This window comes from Telmatherina bonti, assembly GCF_933228915.1.
Source record: "Telmatherina bonti genome assembly, chromosome: 15".
In the NCBI taxonomy this organism is placed as follows: Eukaryota; Metazoa; Chordata; class Actinopteri; order Atheriniformes; family Telmatherinidae; genus Telmatherina; species Telmatherina bonti.
Window position 1 is genome coordinate 23206632 of NC_136613.1, and position 18337 is coordinate 23224968.

Consider the following 18337-nt stretch of genomic DNA (forward strand, 5'->3'; position numbering starts at 1 on the left):
TATTCCATCGTTTCTACTTTCACGTCAGTCGCGAAATTTGGGGCTGAAAGCGCTGAGAACACGAGGCAAAGGAAAGGACAGTCAGGCAAACTGTTAACTGACTCCACCAAAGTCCCCAAACTCGCCGGGGGAGAGGAGCCGTCAAGCGGTTCATCCTTTCTACCTGTTTCAAGGAAGGATATGTCGCTGGACATGTGAATCTAAAGGAGATACCTGCCAAGCGCGACAATGAAACCAACGTCTGCCCTTTGCTGCTTCGGCTTTCTCCTCACAAGCCTCCTGTTGGAGTTTGGCTCTTCACAATCAGGTGAGTGAAAGCAAAGCGCCTGCCCCCCCCTCCCCTGCGCGTCCGTGGAGCTGGTCGGTGCGCTCGGAGCGCGGCACAACTACCAGAGGAGTGGACTTTTTCCCTCTTGATTTCCATCAAACAAAGCTGTTGAGATTTGTCATGTATATTGTGACAATACCATTCACAACGCCACGATTCCACTTATTACGTTTCTTTTTTTGGGGGGGGGGGATTTGGGAAATTCGCTCAAACCACAACGTTCCACAGTTCAGTCCAGATGCAGGTGTTTATCTGAAGTGATAACCATGTCAAGTAACCTTCGAGCGACTTGCTCCATTTTCTTCTTGCAGAGTGGCAATGTTGAGGAGAGAAGTGGGGTGCATTTGATGTCCACCACACGTGTTTTTCCCAGGCTGAGAGCATCCAAATAAAGGAGTGACGAGCATGCTTTACAACAGGCAACTGCTTCTGTCCTCCCTCCTGTGGACTGAGAGGCTGTTAAATGCGCAACTGTCCTGAAAGTTCTCTTTAAGCTCATTCTTCCCGTGGAGACCAATTTAAATCTGAAATGAAGCCTGACCACAAGCTTACACTTGTCGGTTTTTTTTTTTTTGTTTTTTTTAATGACCATAGTTTCCAGGACAGCGGGTTTGAGACTAACACCTTAACGCCTCACAAACGTTGTCAATCAGAAGGCGCGAGTCTGTTTGAACTTGCTCCTACAAGGACTCGCGAGTCAAATCGATGTGATATAGTGCGTGCAAGTCTATCACCCCGCGCCAACGACGGTAACAATGGATATCCATCCAGATGTATTTTCTTATTGGTATGCACAGCAAAGCAGGTCTCCGTAAAATTACATTATTTTTTAGTTTTCCAGTAGATTCCCTCCATGGATCATGTGGACTCCAGTTTGACAATAAGCGTAAGAGCGCGCAGGACTTCCACAGTGACAGTGGAAGCGCTGTTTGCACGGTGCAGTGGCGCTCTTTACGCACAGGGCGGCAGAGATGCACTCAGCGTTTTGAGCCAGAAAGAGAGGGGAACAGACAGAAGCAAGCAGCACCACGTCATCATCATCACGCGTAATCACCTTTAGGCACGACTGTGGCTCAAATTAAATTATAATAGGAGATGTTTTCCTGCAACACACACAACTTTGCCTCTTTTTCTCCAACCTGTTTGTAAACCCATTCAAACTGCACACGTGTGACTGACGTGGGAAACTAGAGTATAAAAATCAAACGTTTTTATTAATTACTAGTTGATTAACGAGCATTGAACTGAAATCCACTGTGTCAATCTGTTAAATTGCTTCAGAAAAATTATGTCAGTGTTTTAAAGGACACACTAATTTTTGCGTTTGGTTCTAGTTGTTCTTTAAATACGTTAAACTTCAACAGTAAATCTCCACTTTTGCGTCTTGTTTTTCCAACAACTAATTACATAGATCAACTTAAATTAGACCAGGAAGGCCTGTGACTGAAACTTTATTAAGATATTAATGTAGAACCTTGCTTGGAACACGACTGGTTTTTAAAAGAAAGACAGAAATGACGCACCTTTTATTTAAATGACTACTTATTTTTTGCTGTGCGGGATATTTACAATTTGCCATGTGGATGAATGGAAGTGTTGCTGCAACTGCAGGACAAAGTAAACAGTTAATACTCATTCACTTTCACGGAAGCCAGACTCCTTCCCTGCACCCTGAAAGCTCCAAATCATTTAAATGTGGGAATAAAAAGCAGCACAAACGAGGACTGGAGATAAACGCACGGAGCGCGGATTATACAAATATCAGTGCGAGTCTTGGCATAAACACGGATTATCTTCTTTCTATTGAAAAGGAAAAAGGCAACATCAATCCCGTTCGCTTGTGTGTGAGCGCGTGTGCGCGCGAACGAGTTGCTGAATCACTTTTTTGTGTGGCTCTTTTGGAGCCAAAGAAATAAACACCATTTTACGCGCACTTAAAAAAAAAAAGAAAAACTGTTCTTTTTTAACCCCTTCAAATGCAAGTCTTCCTTAATAACAAACGAAGCTAAAATAATATGAAACCGTCACCATTTATGTGTCTTGTCTCCAAAATTCCACATTTCTTAGTCTTTCAGATTTTTTTTTTTCCTATCTTAAAACAATCTTACATGGCTTCCCAGTTTCCTGAGAGTTTTTCCGTTGTCTCAGACGACAGCACAGAGGACACGTCTGCAGTATGCTGAGTGTGCCCCTGTGAGTCCCTGCACTGCACACTCCTCTTCATTTGACTGCAGCTATGCACTGAAGCTGGTGGAGCTGGGGAATGCATGCAGCTGCCGATTCAGAGCCATATGGCCGCGTTCAAACACTCTGTGAATATGAATATTCATATATTGTGTGTAAAAGTGTGTATGCACCTCATCTGTTAAATGCAGCGTTGTGTATGTGGATGAGTGTTTTATTTTTTAAAGTATGCCTAATCATTACAATTCAGATAAACTACATCTTTAAGTGATGTCTCACAGCTTTCTGTGCAGTTTTTTCTTCTCTCTGTTTGATATGGAAGGGGGAGGATGCTGAAGAATATTTCTGTTGCCTCACTTTGTCTTGTGGTGGCGCCCTCCTTTTATTGGTCTTAAATTGACCCAGCTGTCCCAGTGTGAGGGGGGGGGGTCCTACTAAATCAAAATGTTTGCAAGGGTTGAGTAAAGCGCAGAGAGAATCAACAAGAGGAAACATGAGACTTGGTCTCCTCTCTTTTTTTTTTTTTTTCTTTATTTGTGCTCTCACAAACGCAGACTGACACTTCTTGCACCCTTTTCTGTATTGTGCAGTTTTTTTTCCTTCCAGCTGAAGCACTGGGGAAGAATGGTGTCACATTTAGCAGCCCACACAGCTCTGCTATGTCACAAAGCCCTCTTACAGTCATATCTGCTGTCGTCTGTTGAAGGAGCTTTGAACCTCCACCGCCACCAGCCTTTATATTAGAAGAATGGCAGTCTTTGATTAGGTGGTGATCCACTTCCATTTGTTGGAAAAAAGGAATGTCGACCTCTCTGTTTTTTGTCCGCTCTGTATAAGTCTGGGTCAGAAACATGTAGCAACATTAGGCCACCTATCCATTATAAAGAAATATCTGCTTAACTGATAACATCTGATCTAAACTCTTCCTTCACTGTTTTTTTTTCTTTTTTTTTGTGAATAGCTGGAGTTCTTCAGTAAATATCTGATTGCACACAAAATGTTATTAAATAGAATGTGGGCGGGAAAAAAAACAAAAACAATTACATGTAGGTGTTTAGATTTTTGTTTGTGTCTCTGGTGAGTTATCGTTGAGTTTTTCTCTCCACGACAATGATAAAAAACTAAGACAGACTGTAGTTTATTGTCTTTTTCTCTACTGGGATTTCGCCCTGCAGCCAGATAAAAATGATAAAGTGAAAAAAGAAAATAAAAAAAAAAATGAAAAAAATAAAGGAACAAAGGAACTTTCTGTTTGTATAAACTTCACTGGATTCGTTGTGAGAGGGATGAAGACCATTAAGGTTACTATAAATCTCTCTTGCCGTCGCACCATAAACAAAAACTGTTAAATCTTGACATCGATAACACATGTGAAGAACCCACAAGGTTTACTATATTCCATAATGAAACTAAAGAATGTCTGTAATATTACAGCAGTAACTGGAGATGTATGTGTAGTGTATACATGGCTATGATCTTTTTCCTTTGTAGTTGTTTGTTTTTTATTTGTTCATTTGTTTAAATCCTTTGCAACGTAACTCTAATAATCATAACTTACTGCAACAAGGACTTACAACATAACTTGCATGTTACACTTCCTTCATGTAGTATTTTATCCCAGATTTCTTTAGACTTTTATTTCATAAGACTTGACTGGGAGCACTATTTCCCAGTTTTGACTTGTTGATGGTCTCATAACCACACTGTCTGCAGATCACAGAAATGATTGGATCATATCCTCTGTGACCTTTACAAGCCTCTGCACCCTCATTTATCACCTGCTGTTAGAAATGCACCATGCACGTGGATGTGTTTTGCTATGCATCACTGTCAGCTTGGCCATTAAATGTCCTTTTAGTGGGGGGTGTCATGCTGGGATTGCAGCATATCCCACGTCTGTACATGTTTAATTTGGCCTGCTGTTTATCATGTGTATTTAAAATGCAAATTCAATGGTTTGAGCGTGTATTACAAGCAATTTCATTACTGCAGATTTGATAAGGTGTGTTGGAAATGGAGGCTTTTCTCCTCCTTCAATTTCTGTCTGCTTTCATGTACATCTCTGTAAACCGATCGACCTTTGAGGTTTTGTGTTCGAGCAAAGGTGAAAGGAAAAGAGCAGGAGAAAGACATGCAAACAGAAACACTGATAGGCTTCGTGTAACACATGCCCCAAGTACAAAATATGCAGCAAAAGACGTCTTTTTCTTTACAAAGTAGCACAACGAACACTCATATCCACAAATGCACTTAGTTAAGTTCTCCTTGATATGTCTGACAATAAACCACAGCTGGTTTGGATAGATTAGGGCCTGACTCTGTTGCAGGGAAATCAATCAGTTACACTTTAATTATGTCTGTAAATGTGCACTTAAAGCCACCCAGATGAGGTAGGAAAAAAAGAATAATGTTCATTTTCAGCTTGCATTCAGTCATTTTAAGTGTATTGCAAGAAGAGCAACGCAGAATTTCAAAAAGAGGATATTTGATGAAGGTCATGCACTGTGCAGAATAATGCAGGTTGTTTAGACTCGGGCTGGTGTGTTTTGTGGAACAAAATCGCTTTGCCAAGGGGATCTTTCTGGATATAAGGCCCATGTTGATAATTAAGTATAACTGGTATTCTTTATTTTTAAAGCTGACAATCATTGGGAGCACCTATAAACAGGCAGACTTGCTTAAAAAAATGATAAATCACAGCACAAAACATCAGTAACACACACATAAAAAAGTGAACATGTAGTTATTGGTGAATTTAACAGTGATTTTATCAGGATGCATGCTAGTAGATGTGGAGGCAAAATATTGGGCATGAATCATGATTGTGTGATGCGATCAGAACCCTGAAAAGATCAGAGGCGGACTAGGAAGGAGACCAGCCGCTTCCACTCTTAGACAGCTCACTACTGAGACGACCATGCATCTGCCCAGAAGGCAGCAGAGGAAGACCCACAACCAAAGTAACCTGCGGCCATGAAGCACTGGCCCCATGGGGGAAGCAGGCACCAGCCCCCCAGAGGTGGACAAAGTGCAGGGCCCAGGGTCCCAGAAGCTTTAAGAGCCACCCTCTCACAAAGCCCAGGAGAATCGAACCTCCACGGACAGCTACCCAAGCCAGGTCAGCACCCAGTCAGGCACCCCAGGGACCAGGTCACGACCAACTATCATTCTAAACAGACCAGCTGATGTTTGGACAATATTGTTCCTAACATAATGCAGTGTTTTAATCTGGATCTACAACAAGTTGTCATTTCTGCCTGGTACCAGTTAATATTGTACAATGGCAAACACGCTTCCAGGACTCTGTTCCACACTCACTTCAACCGGGGCTTTCCCTCAGAAGTAAGAGGGACATGTCCAAGTTCCAGGCCTTTGGAAGCCTCGACTCCATGTTCACTTAACATCACACATGTTGGGAGTCTGAATGCACTGTGTGTACGTCTGTCAGTTTATGTGGCTTTTGATCCCCTTTGTTTTTTTTTTTTGTTTTTTTTGCTGCGACTCTTGTAACAATAAGCCCGTCTATCCTCCTCATCCTGCTGGAGGGCAGGATGCTTTCAGCCAACGACCTTTTTGACAGCCGCGTTTTGAGGGTTTCAGAATGTGGTGACAGAGAGTGTGTAAATTGTACATAAACTGTGTGCCTGCAATTTTTGTGTGCGGTGATTGTGTCCGTCAGCGTGCGCGTGAATGCATGGTTGGAGGGATAGAGGGTGACTGACAGACTAACCAAACTCCAGAGACTCCCTCTCTGCTCCAGTGTCTGCTTGTTCGTCTTCCTCCGCCCACCCTCTGCCTTCATCTGTGGCTTTGTAAGCCTCCACATAATGTGGGAGCATTAAAATGACAATGGAAATTATGGCTAATCTTTTGTTAAGACACACTCATTACTGCTACATTTTAGAATTAGAGTCTGATGATAAGAGAGGCTCTGCCATGTTGGTTTTTTTTTTTCTTCTCTCTGAAGAGACAGTCTGACATATTGGAGTGACGTGTTTTATTCTAACTTTTTTGTGTTATATTTCTATTCCCGCTCACAGTTAATAATGGTGGCAAACATATGAAAGGATGATAATAGGCTGACAACTTGGGTATGAAAGACTAGCTCCACCTTCAAACGAGCTTTTTTTATGCAGTTCTGCACGTGGGTGTATGTTAGAAGGCTGATTTCTCTCGACTCCTTCCTTCTCTGTCTCTTTTCCTCTTTTAGTAATCCTCTAAAATATTCATAGCTAATCTGCATGTACAATGTAATTACAGACAGCTTTGAGTGATATCGGATACGGTCGGCAGAAAACGAGCTTTACGTCAAATCTTGATTTGGTGATTGGTGCCTCTGAATAAATATGAAACAAATTCGGGGGGTTGCTAACTTACGAAGTCGGCGTATGAGTGGCAAGAGTTTTCACTTGAAATGTATATGGCTTGATCATATATTTCTTTTGCAAAGGTGCAATGTGTTTGCCCACCCCCTACGGCTCAAACCCTGTTGCAATCTTTCGGTTGCTGCTAGCCTCCGAGTAATGGAGCGGTACGCCCTGCGAGCTATTCTTGCTGGTCGATTTTTCACTTCTGCTGGAGGGGGGGAGCGGCGATGGTAGTCGGGTTTGTGGGGAAGGTGGGATGTCCTTTTTTAAATGAAGCACTTGGCGTTTGTGACCTGTAATAAATGAGTTTGCAGTCAGTCATAGCAGCTGTAAGGAGGCATCTGGGAGCAAGAAAGAGAAAGGGGGGGGGGGGGGGGGGGGGGGGGGGGGGTATTCAGACTCGGCTGGGAAACAGTTTATCTATGCAAGAATGAAAAATGACTGCAGCAAACATGCTATCGCTTATATGAAAAATAATAATAGAAATCCTGTAAGATTTCAGCAGTGCGTACCACACAGAAGAGAAAATGCATTAACTAAGAGATTAGGGCCGTGCCACAGATTAAATGTAATACTATTCTGCTTGTAATATAAACTATAACAGCGGAGGGATTATGGGATAGTTAGTATTCATTATGTTCATGATGGGGAAGAAAATACTGAAGTGCAGAAAAAAAACCTCACAGTTAAGCACACAGTGACATAAAATTAAAACTTTGGGAAAGTAGTATTTGGTTTAGTTTTCATGTTCATCACCAGTTATCGGTTTGTTCAGCATTTAGACTGGAAAACGGGACCATTATTTTCTTTACCATTCATAACACGGACACTGGCTGTTGTGTTAAGCGTAAAATGAAAAACAAACAAACATAAAAAAGCAACAAAAAAAAAAAAAATAGCTTAGGTTAGGAGGCTACATCGGTTTGTCAGTTTTTTGGAGTTATCTAAAGTTGCACATTGTGCTTTAAATTGAGGACCACAAACCGGATCATACTGGAATGTTTTTGCTTCAGGAAGTAATAGTGTTGAAATTGATTAGCAAAAACAAAACATAATGTTTATTTACACTCCTTAATATCAGTTGGGTGCATGGCCTCATACATATCAATAGTATTAACACTTTTTCTGATTTGGATTTTCAAGCTTTTCAACAAGGTTGTTATCAAGTATCGGGTTAACGTAACAAATTACATCCCAATTAAGTAGAAATAAAGAAAAATTGCCTTCAACATTTTATTTCCATGTGAGCCATGTTTACAGATTTACAGTCAAAATAAGAAGACCTTGAAGGAAACACTCCTTCCAGTCAGCTGCATTAGTGTGGCTGTCGCTTGTGTGAAGCAGCAGTCACCTTGCAGCAGAGCAGAAATAGCGCAGCTCTTTTTCCCTGGATGTGAAGGTACATAAAGCACAAGATGAGAGGAGCAGGAAAGGCAATTGACCTTGGCTGCTTTTGGGGGGGGGGCTGGCGATATAGCCATTCAGATGGATGCTTTGGTTCTGCAGCAGTGAGAGGAAACCGTAGACACGGCGTTTAATGTGACGGTTATTGTTCGCCCAATCGCACTGTCTTGGAAACTCTTCCCTGCGGCGATGCCATTTCAAGAGTTGACGGGAGTGTCTTTAATTCTTTGGCAGTTTGCAGGCATTTGATGTTAATGTGTTGTTAAATGATTAAAAAGATGCGCGTGTGTGTGATGATTATGGGAGTGTGTATCAAGTGTGAGAGGAGCTGACTAAGTGCGACGCAGGTCTAAAGTCAACCTTGTCATTTTGCCTTGCTGTGTTTTAGTGTTTACCTGGGACAGGGGTGCTTTATCTCAGCCAGTCACTAGAGCATGTGTAAACACACAAGGGGGAACACACTGCATATCATGCTGTTTCCTGCGTCCCCCCCCCCCTTGCTTTTGTTCCAAAACCTCTCTCCCACAGAGAGACATTATCCCCCGATGGCAAGGTGAATGGGGTGCTGATGTAAGGTTATTTGTAGCAGCCAGAGAGAGGCGGGGTAAAAAAAAAAAAGGAGGGAATGTCAGGATGTAAAGACAGAGAAAGTAAAAGAAACATCTCCTAATTTTAGCCGGAGAGAGCAGCCAGTCAGCTGGGTACGTTGGAGAAGAGGTGTCTTTCAGTGGAGGATGGGACATGGGTGAGTGTCTGGGGAGTCTTGGCTAAAGCGGCCGCTATCACCGAAGCTGGACGGACAATTAATCAGAAGCTGCCCAGAGGGGGAAGTTAGAGCTCTGACAGGGACACTTCATTCTGCAGGACATACACACCTGCTGAAACGCTCATGCACTGCTCTGTCACAGCTTCCTGTTTGCTTTTTGTTCCTCCTGTTTCCTCCTTGCCCTCGTTTTGCTTCCATCTCATTTCTCGTGTCATGTCAGTTGATTCTCCGTCCTTCTTACTTTGACTTCTTTCTTGTGACTTTCCTCTGCTCTGCTGTCCTCTTCGAAAACGTGTTTTATTTAGGGCTGCGAGTGTCTTGATTAGAAAATGTTATGGGGGGCCTTTTGTGACCTGACAGTTGGCTCCCTAAACTCTTTTAAAACATTTCTTAAGGTTGTGGTTGAAGGGAGAAAGAGCGGTTGACACAGAGGTAAAATAATCAAAGAGGGGCGACTAGTGACTATTTTTGACTTTATCCATGTCTTCCTTCCTTCACTCCCCTCATCTCTCCATTTCTACCAATTCCTCTGTCTCTCCATGGCCGGCGCTGAGTGATTGATGGACGCAGGTTTGACATAGCCCGGTTCACCCGAGGGCGTTAGCAAGGACACTGGTGAGACTGAACCAGACACTGTGGAGATTAAGACAGGGGGAGTAAAAGACAAAGAAAAAGACTGCACTCTTCAAACAATGACCATCATATCTTGCAGTTGCTTGAGGGGAATAAGCTTTCTATTTAGTTTTATTTATTCGCTTTTTTTCCCCCCCACACTTCTACTATTGTGTTTTTGTATCTGTTGATGTTCCTACAGTGACTTGTTTTCTTTGTCTGACAATGAAAGATCATAAATGTGCTTACACTAAGTCACGGTTCTGCATGTCACTATGTTGAATTGATAGCAGGCTGTGTGCTGCTTCCCTTCCAGGGGGGGGGGGGGGGGGGGGGGGGGGGTTCCTGGTCCTCTCAGTAAGCAAACACTTACTTGACACGGAGCTGGCAAAAAAGAGAACAAGGCCTGCAGTGTCTCCCTTCTCCAACTGCTTTGTTGTGGAGGAGGCTCCTCTCACCCCTTCAGGCTCCCAGCCTCACGTGATGTGCCTGGAGATGAGGGAGGGGGGGGTGCTTTTTCAGATCATGTCATATTAACTTAATCACATCTTTCACTTTCATCTGACTTGAGAATAATTTTTATCAGAAAAGATTGGGAGAGATGATAGAATTAGTGAAACGGCCTCCTATATGGCTCTAACTTTTAAATGTTTCTGTCTGCATTGCATATAGGAGAAAAAAACAGAGGCAATGAACCTTAAAAAAAAGATGTATATCTGATTATAAAATTTAATTGGCTTATCCACTAGTCCAAAGTATCCAGCAGCACCAGATGGAGATGATTTCCAAAACTTCGTCTAACTAAAATCACTTTGCATCACTGATTAACTTGGAACATCTCAGCCATCTGTCAGAATTATTAATCAGCTCAAAGCTCACTTTTTAGACCACTGGTGTTATACTTAATGTACAGCAATGGCAGTTGTATCTGATAAATTCAGTTTTTTGTACAAAAAAAGAGTAAAACTGCCAACCCTAAGTATGAATTGTTCAGCCAGATGTCTGATTATATTGGAAAGTTTGACTAAAACAAAGCATCACATGAACCGGGTGCCACATAAGCTGATTGGTTGGATTTAAAATGGATGGGAAGACATTGTTTTGGAACTTGCTGTAAAAACTCTCTGGATGCGAATAGGCATCAAAGCAACCCTGAGTAACAACCCATAGATACAGCTTCGTTTGCTCACTTCTACTCCCGTTTTCTCAAGGGATAATACAGCAAATTTTAAAACAACTTGAGGACTATGATCACAGATCTCCACAATACCCGACTGTATTCTGCTCAGTAAAGAGGCATTTTTATCCTTTCTCTGCTGGCAGTATCTCCCCATCTCTGTCTGCATGGTGATGAGTATATTGTGCATGTACCGCCCAGCTGTCTCAGAGCTGTGTTTGGCTACCTGAACAGTAAACATATCCACAACAGGTGTCTTCTGCTCTTCCTCTCTCTCTGCTGCCTACCACACTTCAGGCTTTTGCTCTCTGTCTAGCTTGGCAACAATGCGTAGTCAATAGGATGAATAAAACATACCTGAATCAGAGCCCTTTACCCTGGGAAATGTCAAGCTGTCAGTATAGCTTAATGGGAAAACATAGGGCCAGTCCCAAGGTTCAGACAGTTTATTGCGTAGCACCTACAAATATGCAGCCGGGGCCACTTGGTTTCTTTTGTGCACCACAGAAACACAAACTCTTGTCTCTTGAGACACATTGAGGTTATAGACCCTGAGTTTTCACCAGGGCTCTCCAAATGAGGAACTTTGTGGGCATACATTTTTCTTTTAAGCCACTTTGGGTAAAAAAAAAACAAAAAAAAACCACTTTCTAAATTGCATATGGTAAGTTCATTTAATTCTACCGGTCTGTCGCTGAATAACTGCCATTTAACATGCATTACTACCCATATTACACACCACTCCTCTCAGCCTGTGCTGGTGGTGCTAACCCCTACAGCTAATTATCTTTAAATTAGGACTGAGGTTTAAGTTTAATTAGGTCTAGCCATGAGGAGGGCTGAAACTCAACAGTAACTCCAGCAACATGAGCTGCCAAACCTCATCAGCCTAATGGAGACTCAAAAACGAAGGCCCTCGGGGGGCCTTAGAAGCCAACCTGACTCTCTGCTTCATACCAACCACAACTCAGACATACCTACCCCACATACACACGCACACACACACACACCGTCATACAAATATGGGCCACTGTTCAAGTAGTGGCCAGGTGATCAAGACATGAAGAAGTTGGTCTGTAACAGAATAATTACACTTTTAATCCTGTGATTGCAGGCATTTTTACTTGCAGTATTTTCTGGATTTAATTCTCAAATTTGCAGGGAATGGTCCGATGACCACTATCCTCTGTTTTGAGACTTTATACACTCATTGAAAGGGTGATATTTGTAAATTATTTAAAATTCACCAAATTAATGACATTTAAATAGTCCGGTCTGGCTTGATGCTGCATACACTGTAGCTCCCTCATCCATTGGCATGGCAATATATCCTGTAGTCTGCTGGTTATTATCAGTATGGTGTAAGGTAGGAGATAGAAAAAAAAAAAATGGAAGAAAACAGGAGGCTGAAGCCAACCAGAGCAGAGATCTTAATCTTCCATGCCAGTGCTTGTTTCTTACCTTTATTCCCCTGCCATCTCCTTCTGCTGTGGAAATCATACCACTGGTAACACTCACAAGGAAGAGTCAGTAGTGAGGAAGCAGTGGTTGTGTGTTTTCACAGTGTGTTTTTCTTGTTTGGGACCAAATATGTTTGCACTTTGAGTGTATTTATTTACAACAAACAAACAAAGAAAATATGTTTGTTTTAGACCCAAACATAAAACCTAAGGCACGGATGTAAAGGCAGTTGATAACATTTCCTCCACATTTTACACTCGCTGCCCTGGCATTCTCCTAAATTACTTAATATAATTACAATAATCATTACACGATTGCTTGTTCCATCAAAATGGTCCACCAGAGTTTGAGACATTTAGGAAACGTTACTAATAAAGATGTAGGCAGGGTCTGATGAAGGGTTCAACCTTATGGACACTATTAACAAGCTCTAAATTGACCATGCATATATAAAATGGGAGGAAACAACAGAATGTTACTGTTCATTTAATGCATCTGAATACAAGACACATGACATGGAGAAAAAAATAATTAAATCCAGACTAGTTGAGAAAATCAAATACTGTAATCACAGTAGCGACGTTCATACTTCCACTGCTGCTCAGGTACATGTGTAGAAGCATTTGTCCACATTAAATCATATTAGATCAAATTTATTTCAAAGAAACAAAAGAAAAACAAACTACAAAGCAATTCCCTAAAGCTCGAATCAGATGTGTAGCACCTAATGATGTAAAAATGGCGAATGACAAACTAATATGGGCTGTTATGCAAAATGCCAATAATGTAGTAACTTGCCAATAATGCAATAAATAATTTGAACTAATATCATTGCATATTACTAATAAAGTTATCATGTCATCATTGCTGGTTATAAGCTTAGGCAAGGCAAGTTTACTTGTATAGCACATTTTATATATGACACCATGTAATGCACTTTAAATTATGGTGGCTTGCTAAAGAAACATGAAAAGTCAGTTAAAATGTGAGCAAAAATCATAATAAAAAGCATGTCTAATGTCAGATTTAAATCAAAATAATAAAAAAGCAGGCAACAACCTAGATTAGTGAAAAGTCATGTGTAGCTGCATAAAAAAAGAAATGTTTTCACCTGGATTTGGGAGTCTGCATTTGGTGAAAGTTTAATTTTCATCTGGCAGTTCGTTTTACTTGTTTACAGCATAAAAGTTAAATGCTGCTTTTCCATGTTTGAGCTGGACTCTGCTCCAGACTCTGGAAAATTTGACCCAAATCTTTGAATAAGTGTCTGTTAGATTAATATTGATGAACATATCACCGATGCATTCAGGGTCTAAACAATTCTGGGATGGGTAAACTATCAGTCAGGTTTTGCAATCTATTCTGTAGCTGACTGGAAAGCTAGCATTAAAATAAATCCCATGAAAAAGTAATAAATGCAGCCGATAAAAAATATGCAAAAATAAAACTGCGTTTTTAGAAATACAGTTTGTTTAGCTTTATTAGCATTAAAATGGAAAAAAAAGTTATATATTTTTACAGGTATTCTTATAGGTATTGTTAATACGTTATTGATTAAAGTGTTTGCGAGCAAGGAAGCTTCTAACACCTGCAGGAGGTGGCCCTCAGGACTGTAGAGAACCTCGCTTTCTGGCATACAGACAACATTTCTCTGCAGATTATGACCCTGCCAATTAACTGGATTATCATGGCAAGTGGAGGAAAATAGCTGTGATCACAGTAAATATTTAAATGAGTCCAAATTTGCGACTTGTACTACATATTTCTGCTATATTCTGCTTGAATTTAATGTTCTGCTGCCATAAACCATACAAAATGGTGACCACTACATTTCACAAACAAATGATTAACTTTGGTGTGAAATTGTTTGATGTAGAATAAATTATCAGTGCATAAAATGAGTATCTTAAACATGGCTATGCAGAAAAAAGCTTAAATATGATGGAGGGAGCTTATGTCACCTCTGGCTTGTACCTTGTAATGTATTAATTAGATTCTATAGAATGTCAGCACCATGCCAGACTCAGGGCTCCTGTAATTAATTCACACAACCAGTGTAAACAATCTTTATCTCCACTCAGTTTTCAGTCCAAAATGAATAGACCAGTGTGAAACGTGACGTGAAGAAACTTCCAGGATTCAACAAAAGATGTTTGCAAATCATCACGAGTGTCTTGCCACAGTGTTTTTCCTCATCTATCCATTAACCTGTCTTTTATACTTTAGATGAAGACAACAAATGGATAAAGACTGAGCAGAAATTGGCAGTAGGTGTGTTTGTTCAGTGTGTTTGGATGTCGCTGGCTCCCGCTCTGCACTGACAGCCAATCTGTCTCTGAGGATTGAGTGACACAGAGGGGCAGTGAAGCTGGCAGCACACTAATAGGTGTGATGCTAATGACCTCCGAGCCAATAAACAAGCACATCTTTCTTTCTCGTCTTCTCACCTCTGATCTGTTCTCTTGTCTGTTAAATGGTCTCGCAGGTATGATGATGCAAATTGAGCCAAGATGCCAGAAACGACAGTAATAAGCTTTTTTTGCCAGTTCCTCACTTTTCAGAAGTGCACAGAAGAACGGCTTTGCCTTTCATTTGAATGCCCGGGAGATTACTTGTAAATTCACTTAAAGAATAATTTTCACACACATGTTAGGGTGATTTACAGTCAAATTGATCTGCGAAGAAATTTTTAAGAAAAGAAAAAAAACTTTTTTTACATGGGTGGAACAGTCCGGTAGCCATCACTTGAGAGGAAATGAAATGATAACCGACTTCGAATCGCTACCTTACTCACATGATTTCATTCTTATGGATGCTTTTTGGGCATTTCTTTTTAACCTGTTTTCCTCTAACAACCTGCAATGTTTCACACTTTTGTCCCCTCTTTCCTACCCTGGAGAAATGTCACTTGGGCGAGCATCGTCCGTCAAACTGGCATCTCTGACAGAGTGCTCGGTTAAAAGGCCATGCTCCGATTGGCATGAGATCCCCTGGCTGTGCTGTGTCAGAGTACTGCCTCCACTTCTCTCTTCTTCATGTTATTAGCATTCTTCAAATTGCATTCATATTGACTTCCCTTAGCACCCTTGTGCATACAATTTCGTGTAGAAGTTTGAGAACCCAGAAGAATTTTCTATATTTCTGCATGATGAATGAAGTAACATTCAGGTAACATCAGATTCTTCCTGAAATTCCAAACTCAAGAGAAGTAAATAAAAAGAATTAAAATTATTGAATATAGTTTATTTAAATATATATATTTTTTAATAATACCTTTCTGTATGGAGTAAGTGTATGAACATCTGCTTTCATTATGCGGTGTGGGTTTGCTTCAGCAGCAGGAACTTCAACCAAACATAACATTTTAGGATGTCTTCTGCTGAAACAAACACAATTCTGAGCTTTCATGCATCTTTTGTTTTAAGCTTGGATGATTCATAGGTCAGTGTTAAGTGGCTGAAGCAAACAGTCACTGGCTTTGTTAAGGTTATTCACTCAGCTGGCTCCTTAGTCTTCATTTCATCCCTTTTCCAGCCTCCACTAACCCATTTACATCCAGTTGTGGACTTTGCGCACATTCACATCAGCCTTTTTGATTCAAATATTCGTTCATTTGCTCGAAAAGTCAGCTTCGTTTGGTGAGCTGTGAATGTGCCAAACAAATTCAGATTTGGAACAAAGAAGCGGACCTGGTCCACCTACAAACGCAGGTCTCGACCACTTTCAAGCAGACTAAATACAGGAAGCGAACTATTAAAAAAAAAAAAAAAAAAAGTCACTTCCTGCTTACATTGTATTGCATTGTGGGTAGCAATGGAGTAAGGGTCCTCTGCGTCATCTGTTGTTCATACTGTAGCCGTTGTTGCAGTGTATTTCTGCAGTTTACTTAAGACAAAGTTAAAAACCTTAAACAGCGATAGTTTTGTGCTCCATGTTTAGCTTGCAAGAAGAGGAAACAGAGTTTTCTTCTTCACGTGGGTTTTGTCTTCTCTGTTGCTAAATAATAGTGCAGCGCCACCTTTGATGGGAATAGGGATCTATTTTTGTAAAAGTTTGGCTCATTTCACCACAGTGCAGCGTGAACGCGATCTCGGTCGGCATGGATAAACCCCCTTACTGAGTCGAGTCCCCAATCGGATCGAACCTAGCGGACTATCCTGATGTGAACGCACCCTGTGTTGCGTCTTCAAACTACATCTGATTTAACTGTTTCTACAACATTTATAGCCTTTTTGGAGTCATCCTTTCCTGAGTTTAGATATTGAGACTTTTTTAAATCATACATCATATGTAAATCAAACCTACTTTTAAAACCAGAGGGCCTTTTCCTTCACATAGAGGCCAGTACTTTGGTTATCACTGTTCTCACTGTGGGTTAAAATCACTTTTTAATCTCCTTTTTTGCTTTAACAACTCAGTTTATCAGAATAAAAAGTGGCCTTGGGCTGTTTATATAGTAAAATAGGTGGTGGGAGACACAAATTTATCTCTTGTGCTTTCCTTTCTTCTTTTTTCTTAGGTTTTTTTTTTATTTTTTTTTATTTTTTTTTTTTAGTGATTAGTATTGATTGCCCACAGAAGCCAATGAAGCAAAGTCCCTTTGTGACTCTGTGCAAGTTAGGCTACTTGTATTCTTGTGCATCTACGTCTTTTAATTAAGTGCAAACCTCTCCACTCAATCTATACCACAGTGGCATACTTTAAATGTCTCCAAAGTTTCCATTGAAGTGTTTATCTAGATATATTTTGTCACATGCAAATGCTTGTTATGTTTTAAAAGGCAAACTCCACATTTTCTTCTCTGCTTAATTCAAAAGAAAGCTAAATGTTAACAGGCTCAGTGTAAAATCATGCAAACCCTGCCAGGGCTCTCTAATGGCTTATTTACACTGGTAAGCAAGAAAAAGTTTATGTGATTATGAAAATTACAAGGAAATGCAAAAAAAGGAAGAAAATATGAAATACAACATAAACTTAAGCAAAAGCAAGTTTAAAAAGATGAATTTTTAGTTGCTGAACTCGGGCTTAGATGAAGGCAGTTCTAGAGAGGGGAGATGGTTGCAAATGCTCTGTTACCTTTAGTCTTTAACCGTGCTTGCTGCACGACTCGCAGACCCTGGTCACATGACCCCAGGATGAATGAACCATGTTCTTATTCCATATATATTTGAGTATGTTCGAATAGTAGTGTGAATGCTCATTCGCATCCTGGTAGAAAACTCTTATCCACTTGAAAATTTGGGCTTTTGCTTTAGTCGCAAGTACACCCTTGTGCTGCTTATTTGCTGTATGAAAGCATTAGGACCATCCTGAATCACACAAGGAAGTGATGTAGAGCCTGTTGTAGCACATGCTTGATAGCTTGCTGCTTCTCCTGGTGATAGGTGGCTCTAGACACGAGGAATAGCTCACCGCGAGATGTGGAAGAATTTAGGAAAACTCTTAAGAGCCTCCAGTGGAGAGTGAAACATGTTTCTTAAAAGGTCCAATTGGTTGGAGAAGTTCAGCATGAACGCAGTATCGATCCAGAACAATGTTGCAACTCCCCCCACTAAACCAAGTCCCCACTTAGATAGAGTCTAGCGGACTATGCTGACATAAATGTCCCTTCTATCCGTTGTGTCTGAAAGCAAATCAAACCAAAAGGTGTGAAAATCATGGACTTCCCCAGCCAACTGAACTGAGTCCCTTGAACTATCCTGGTGTGAATCACACAAATGGGGATTAAACCGAGTAGCTCCAAGAATGACAACACACATTTATGTTTTTTTTTTTTCTATTTTCAGTCACATTTAGGAACCCACAGCTAAAAAAAGAGCCAAAAGTTCAAATCACACTTGCTAAGTTAACATGGGAGTTTTTCCCTGTTTAATTCCAAATAAAAGTTCATTTGACTTTAAAATGATGAAAAATGTTCATGTAAACTCTTAATTCATAATGCAAATTTCCATTTGGAGTTAAACTTAGGGATGCATAGTGGCATAGTGGTTAGCACTTTGGGCTCACAGAAAGAAGGTAACTGCTTCAATCCTGACTGG

General features: G+C 40.7%; 1 protein-coding gene across 1 annotated transcript in view; it reads left to right on the top strand.

Moving 5' to 3' along the window:
* Window positions 1-228: 228 nt before the first annotated feature.
* The window catches only part of erbb4b (erb-b2 receptor tyrosine kinase 4b), a gene marked incomplete at both ends in the record, with an annotated part of 341095 nt that continues 322986 nt past the window's right edge, over window positions 229-18337 (top strand). Inside the window, one exon of the mRNA XM_079254462.1 lies at window positions 229-307. Coding sequence (XP_079110588.1) covers window positions 229-307 — 79 coding nt within the window. The remainder of the gene's footprint in view (window positions 308-18337) is intronic.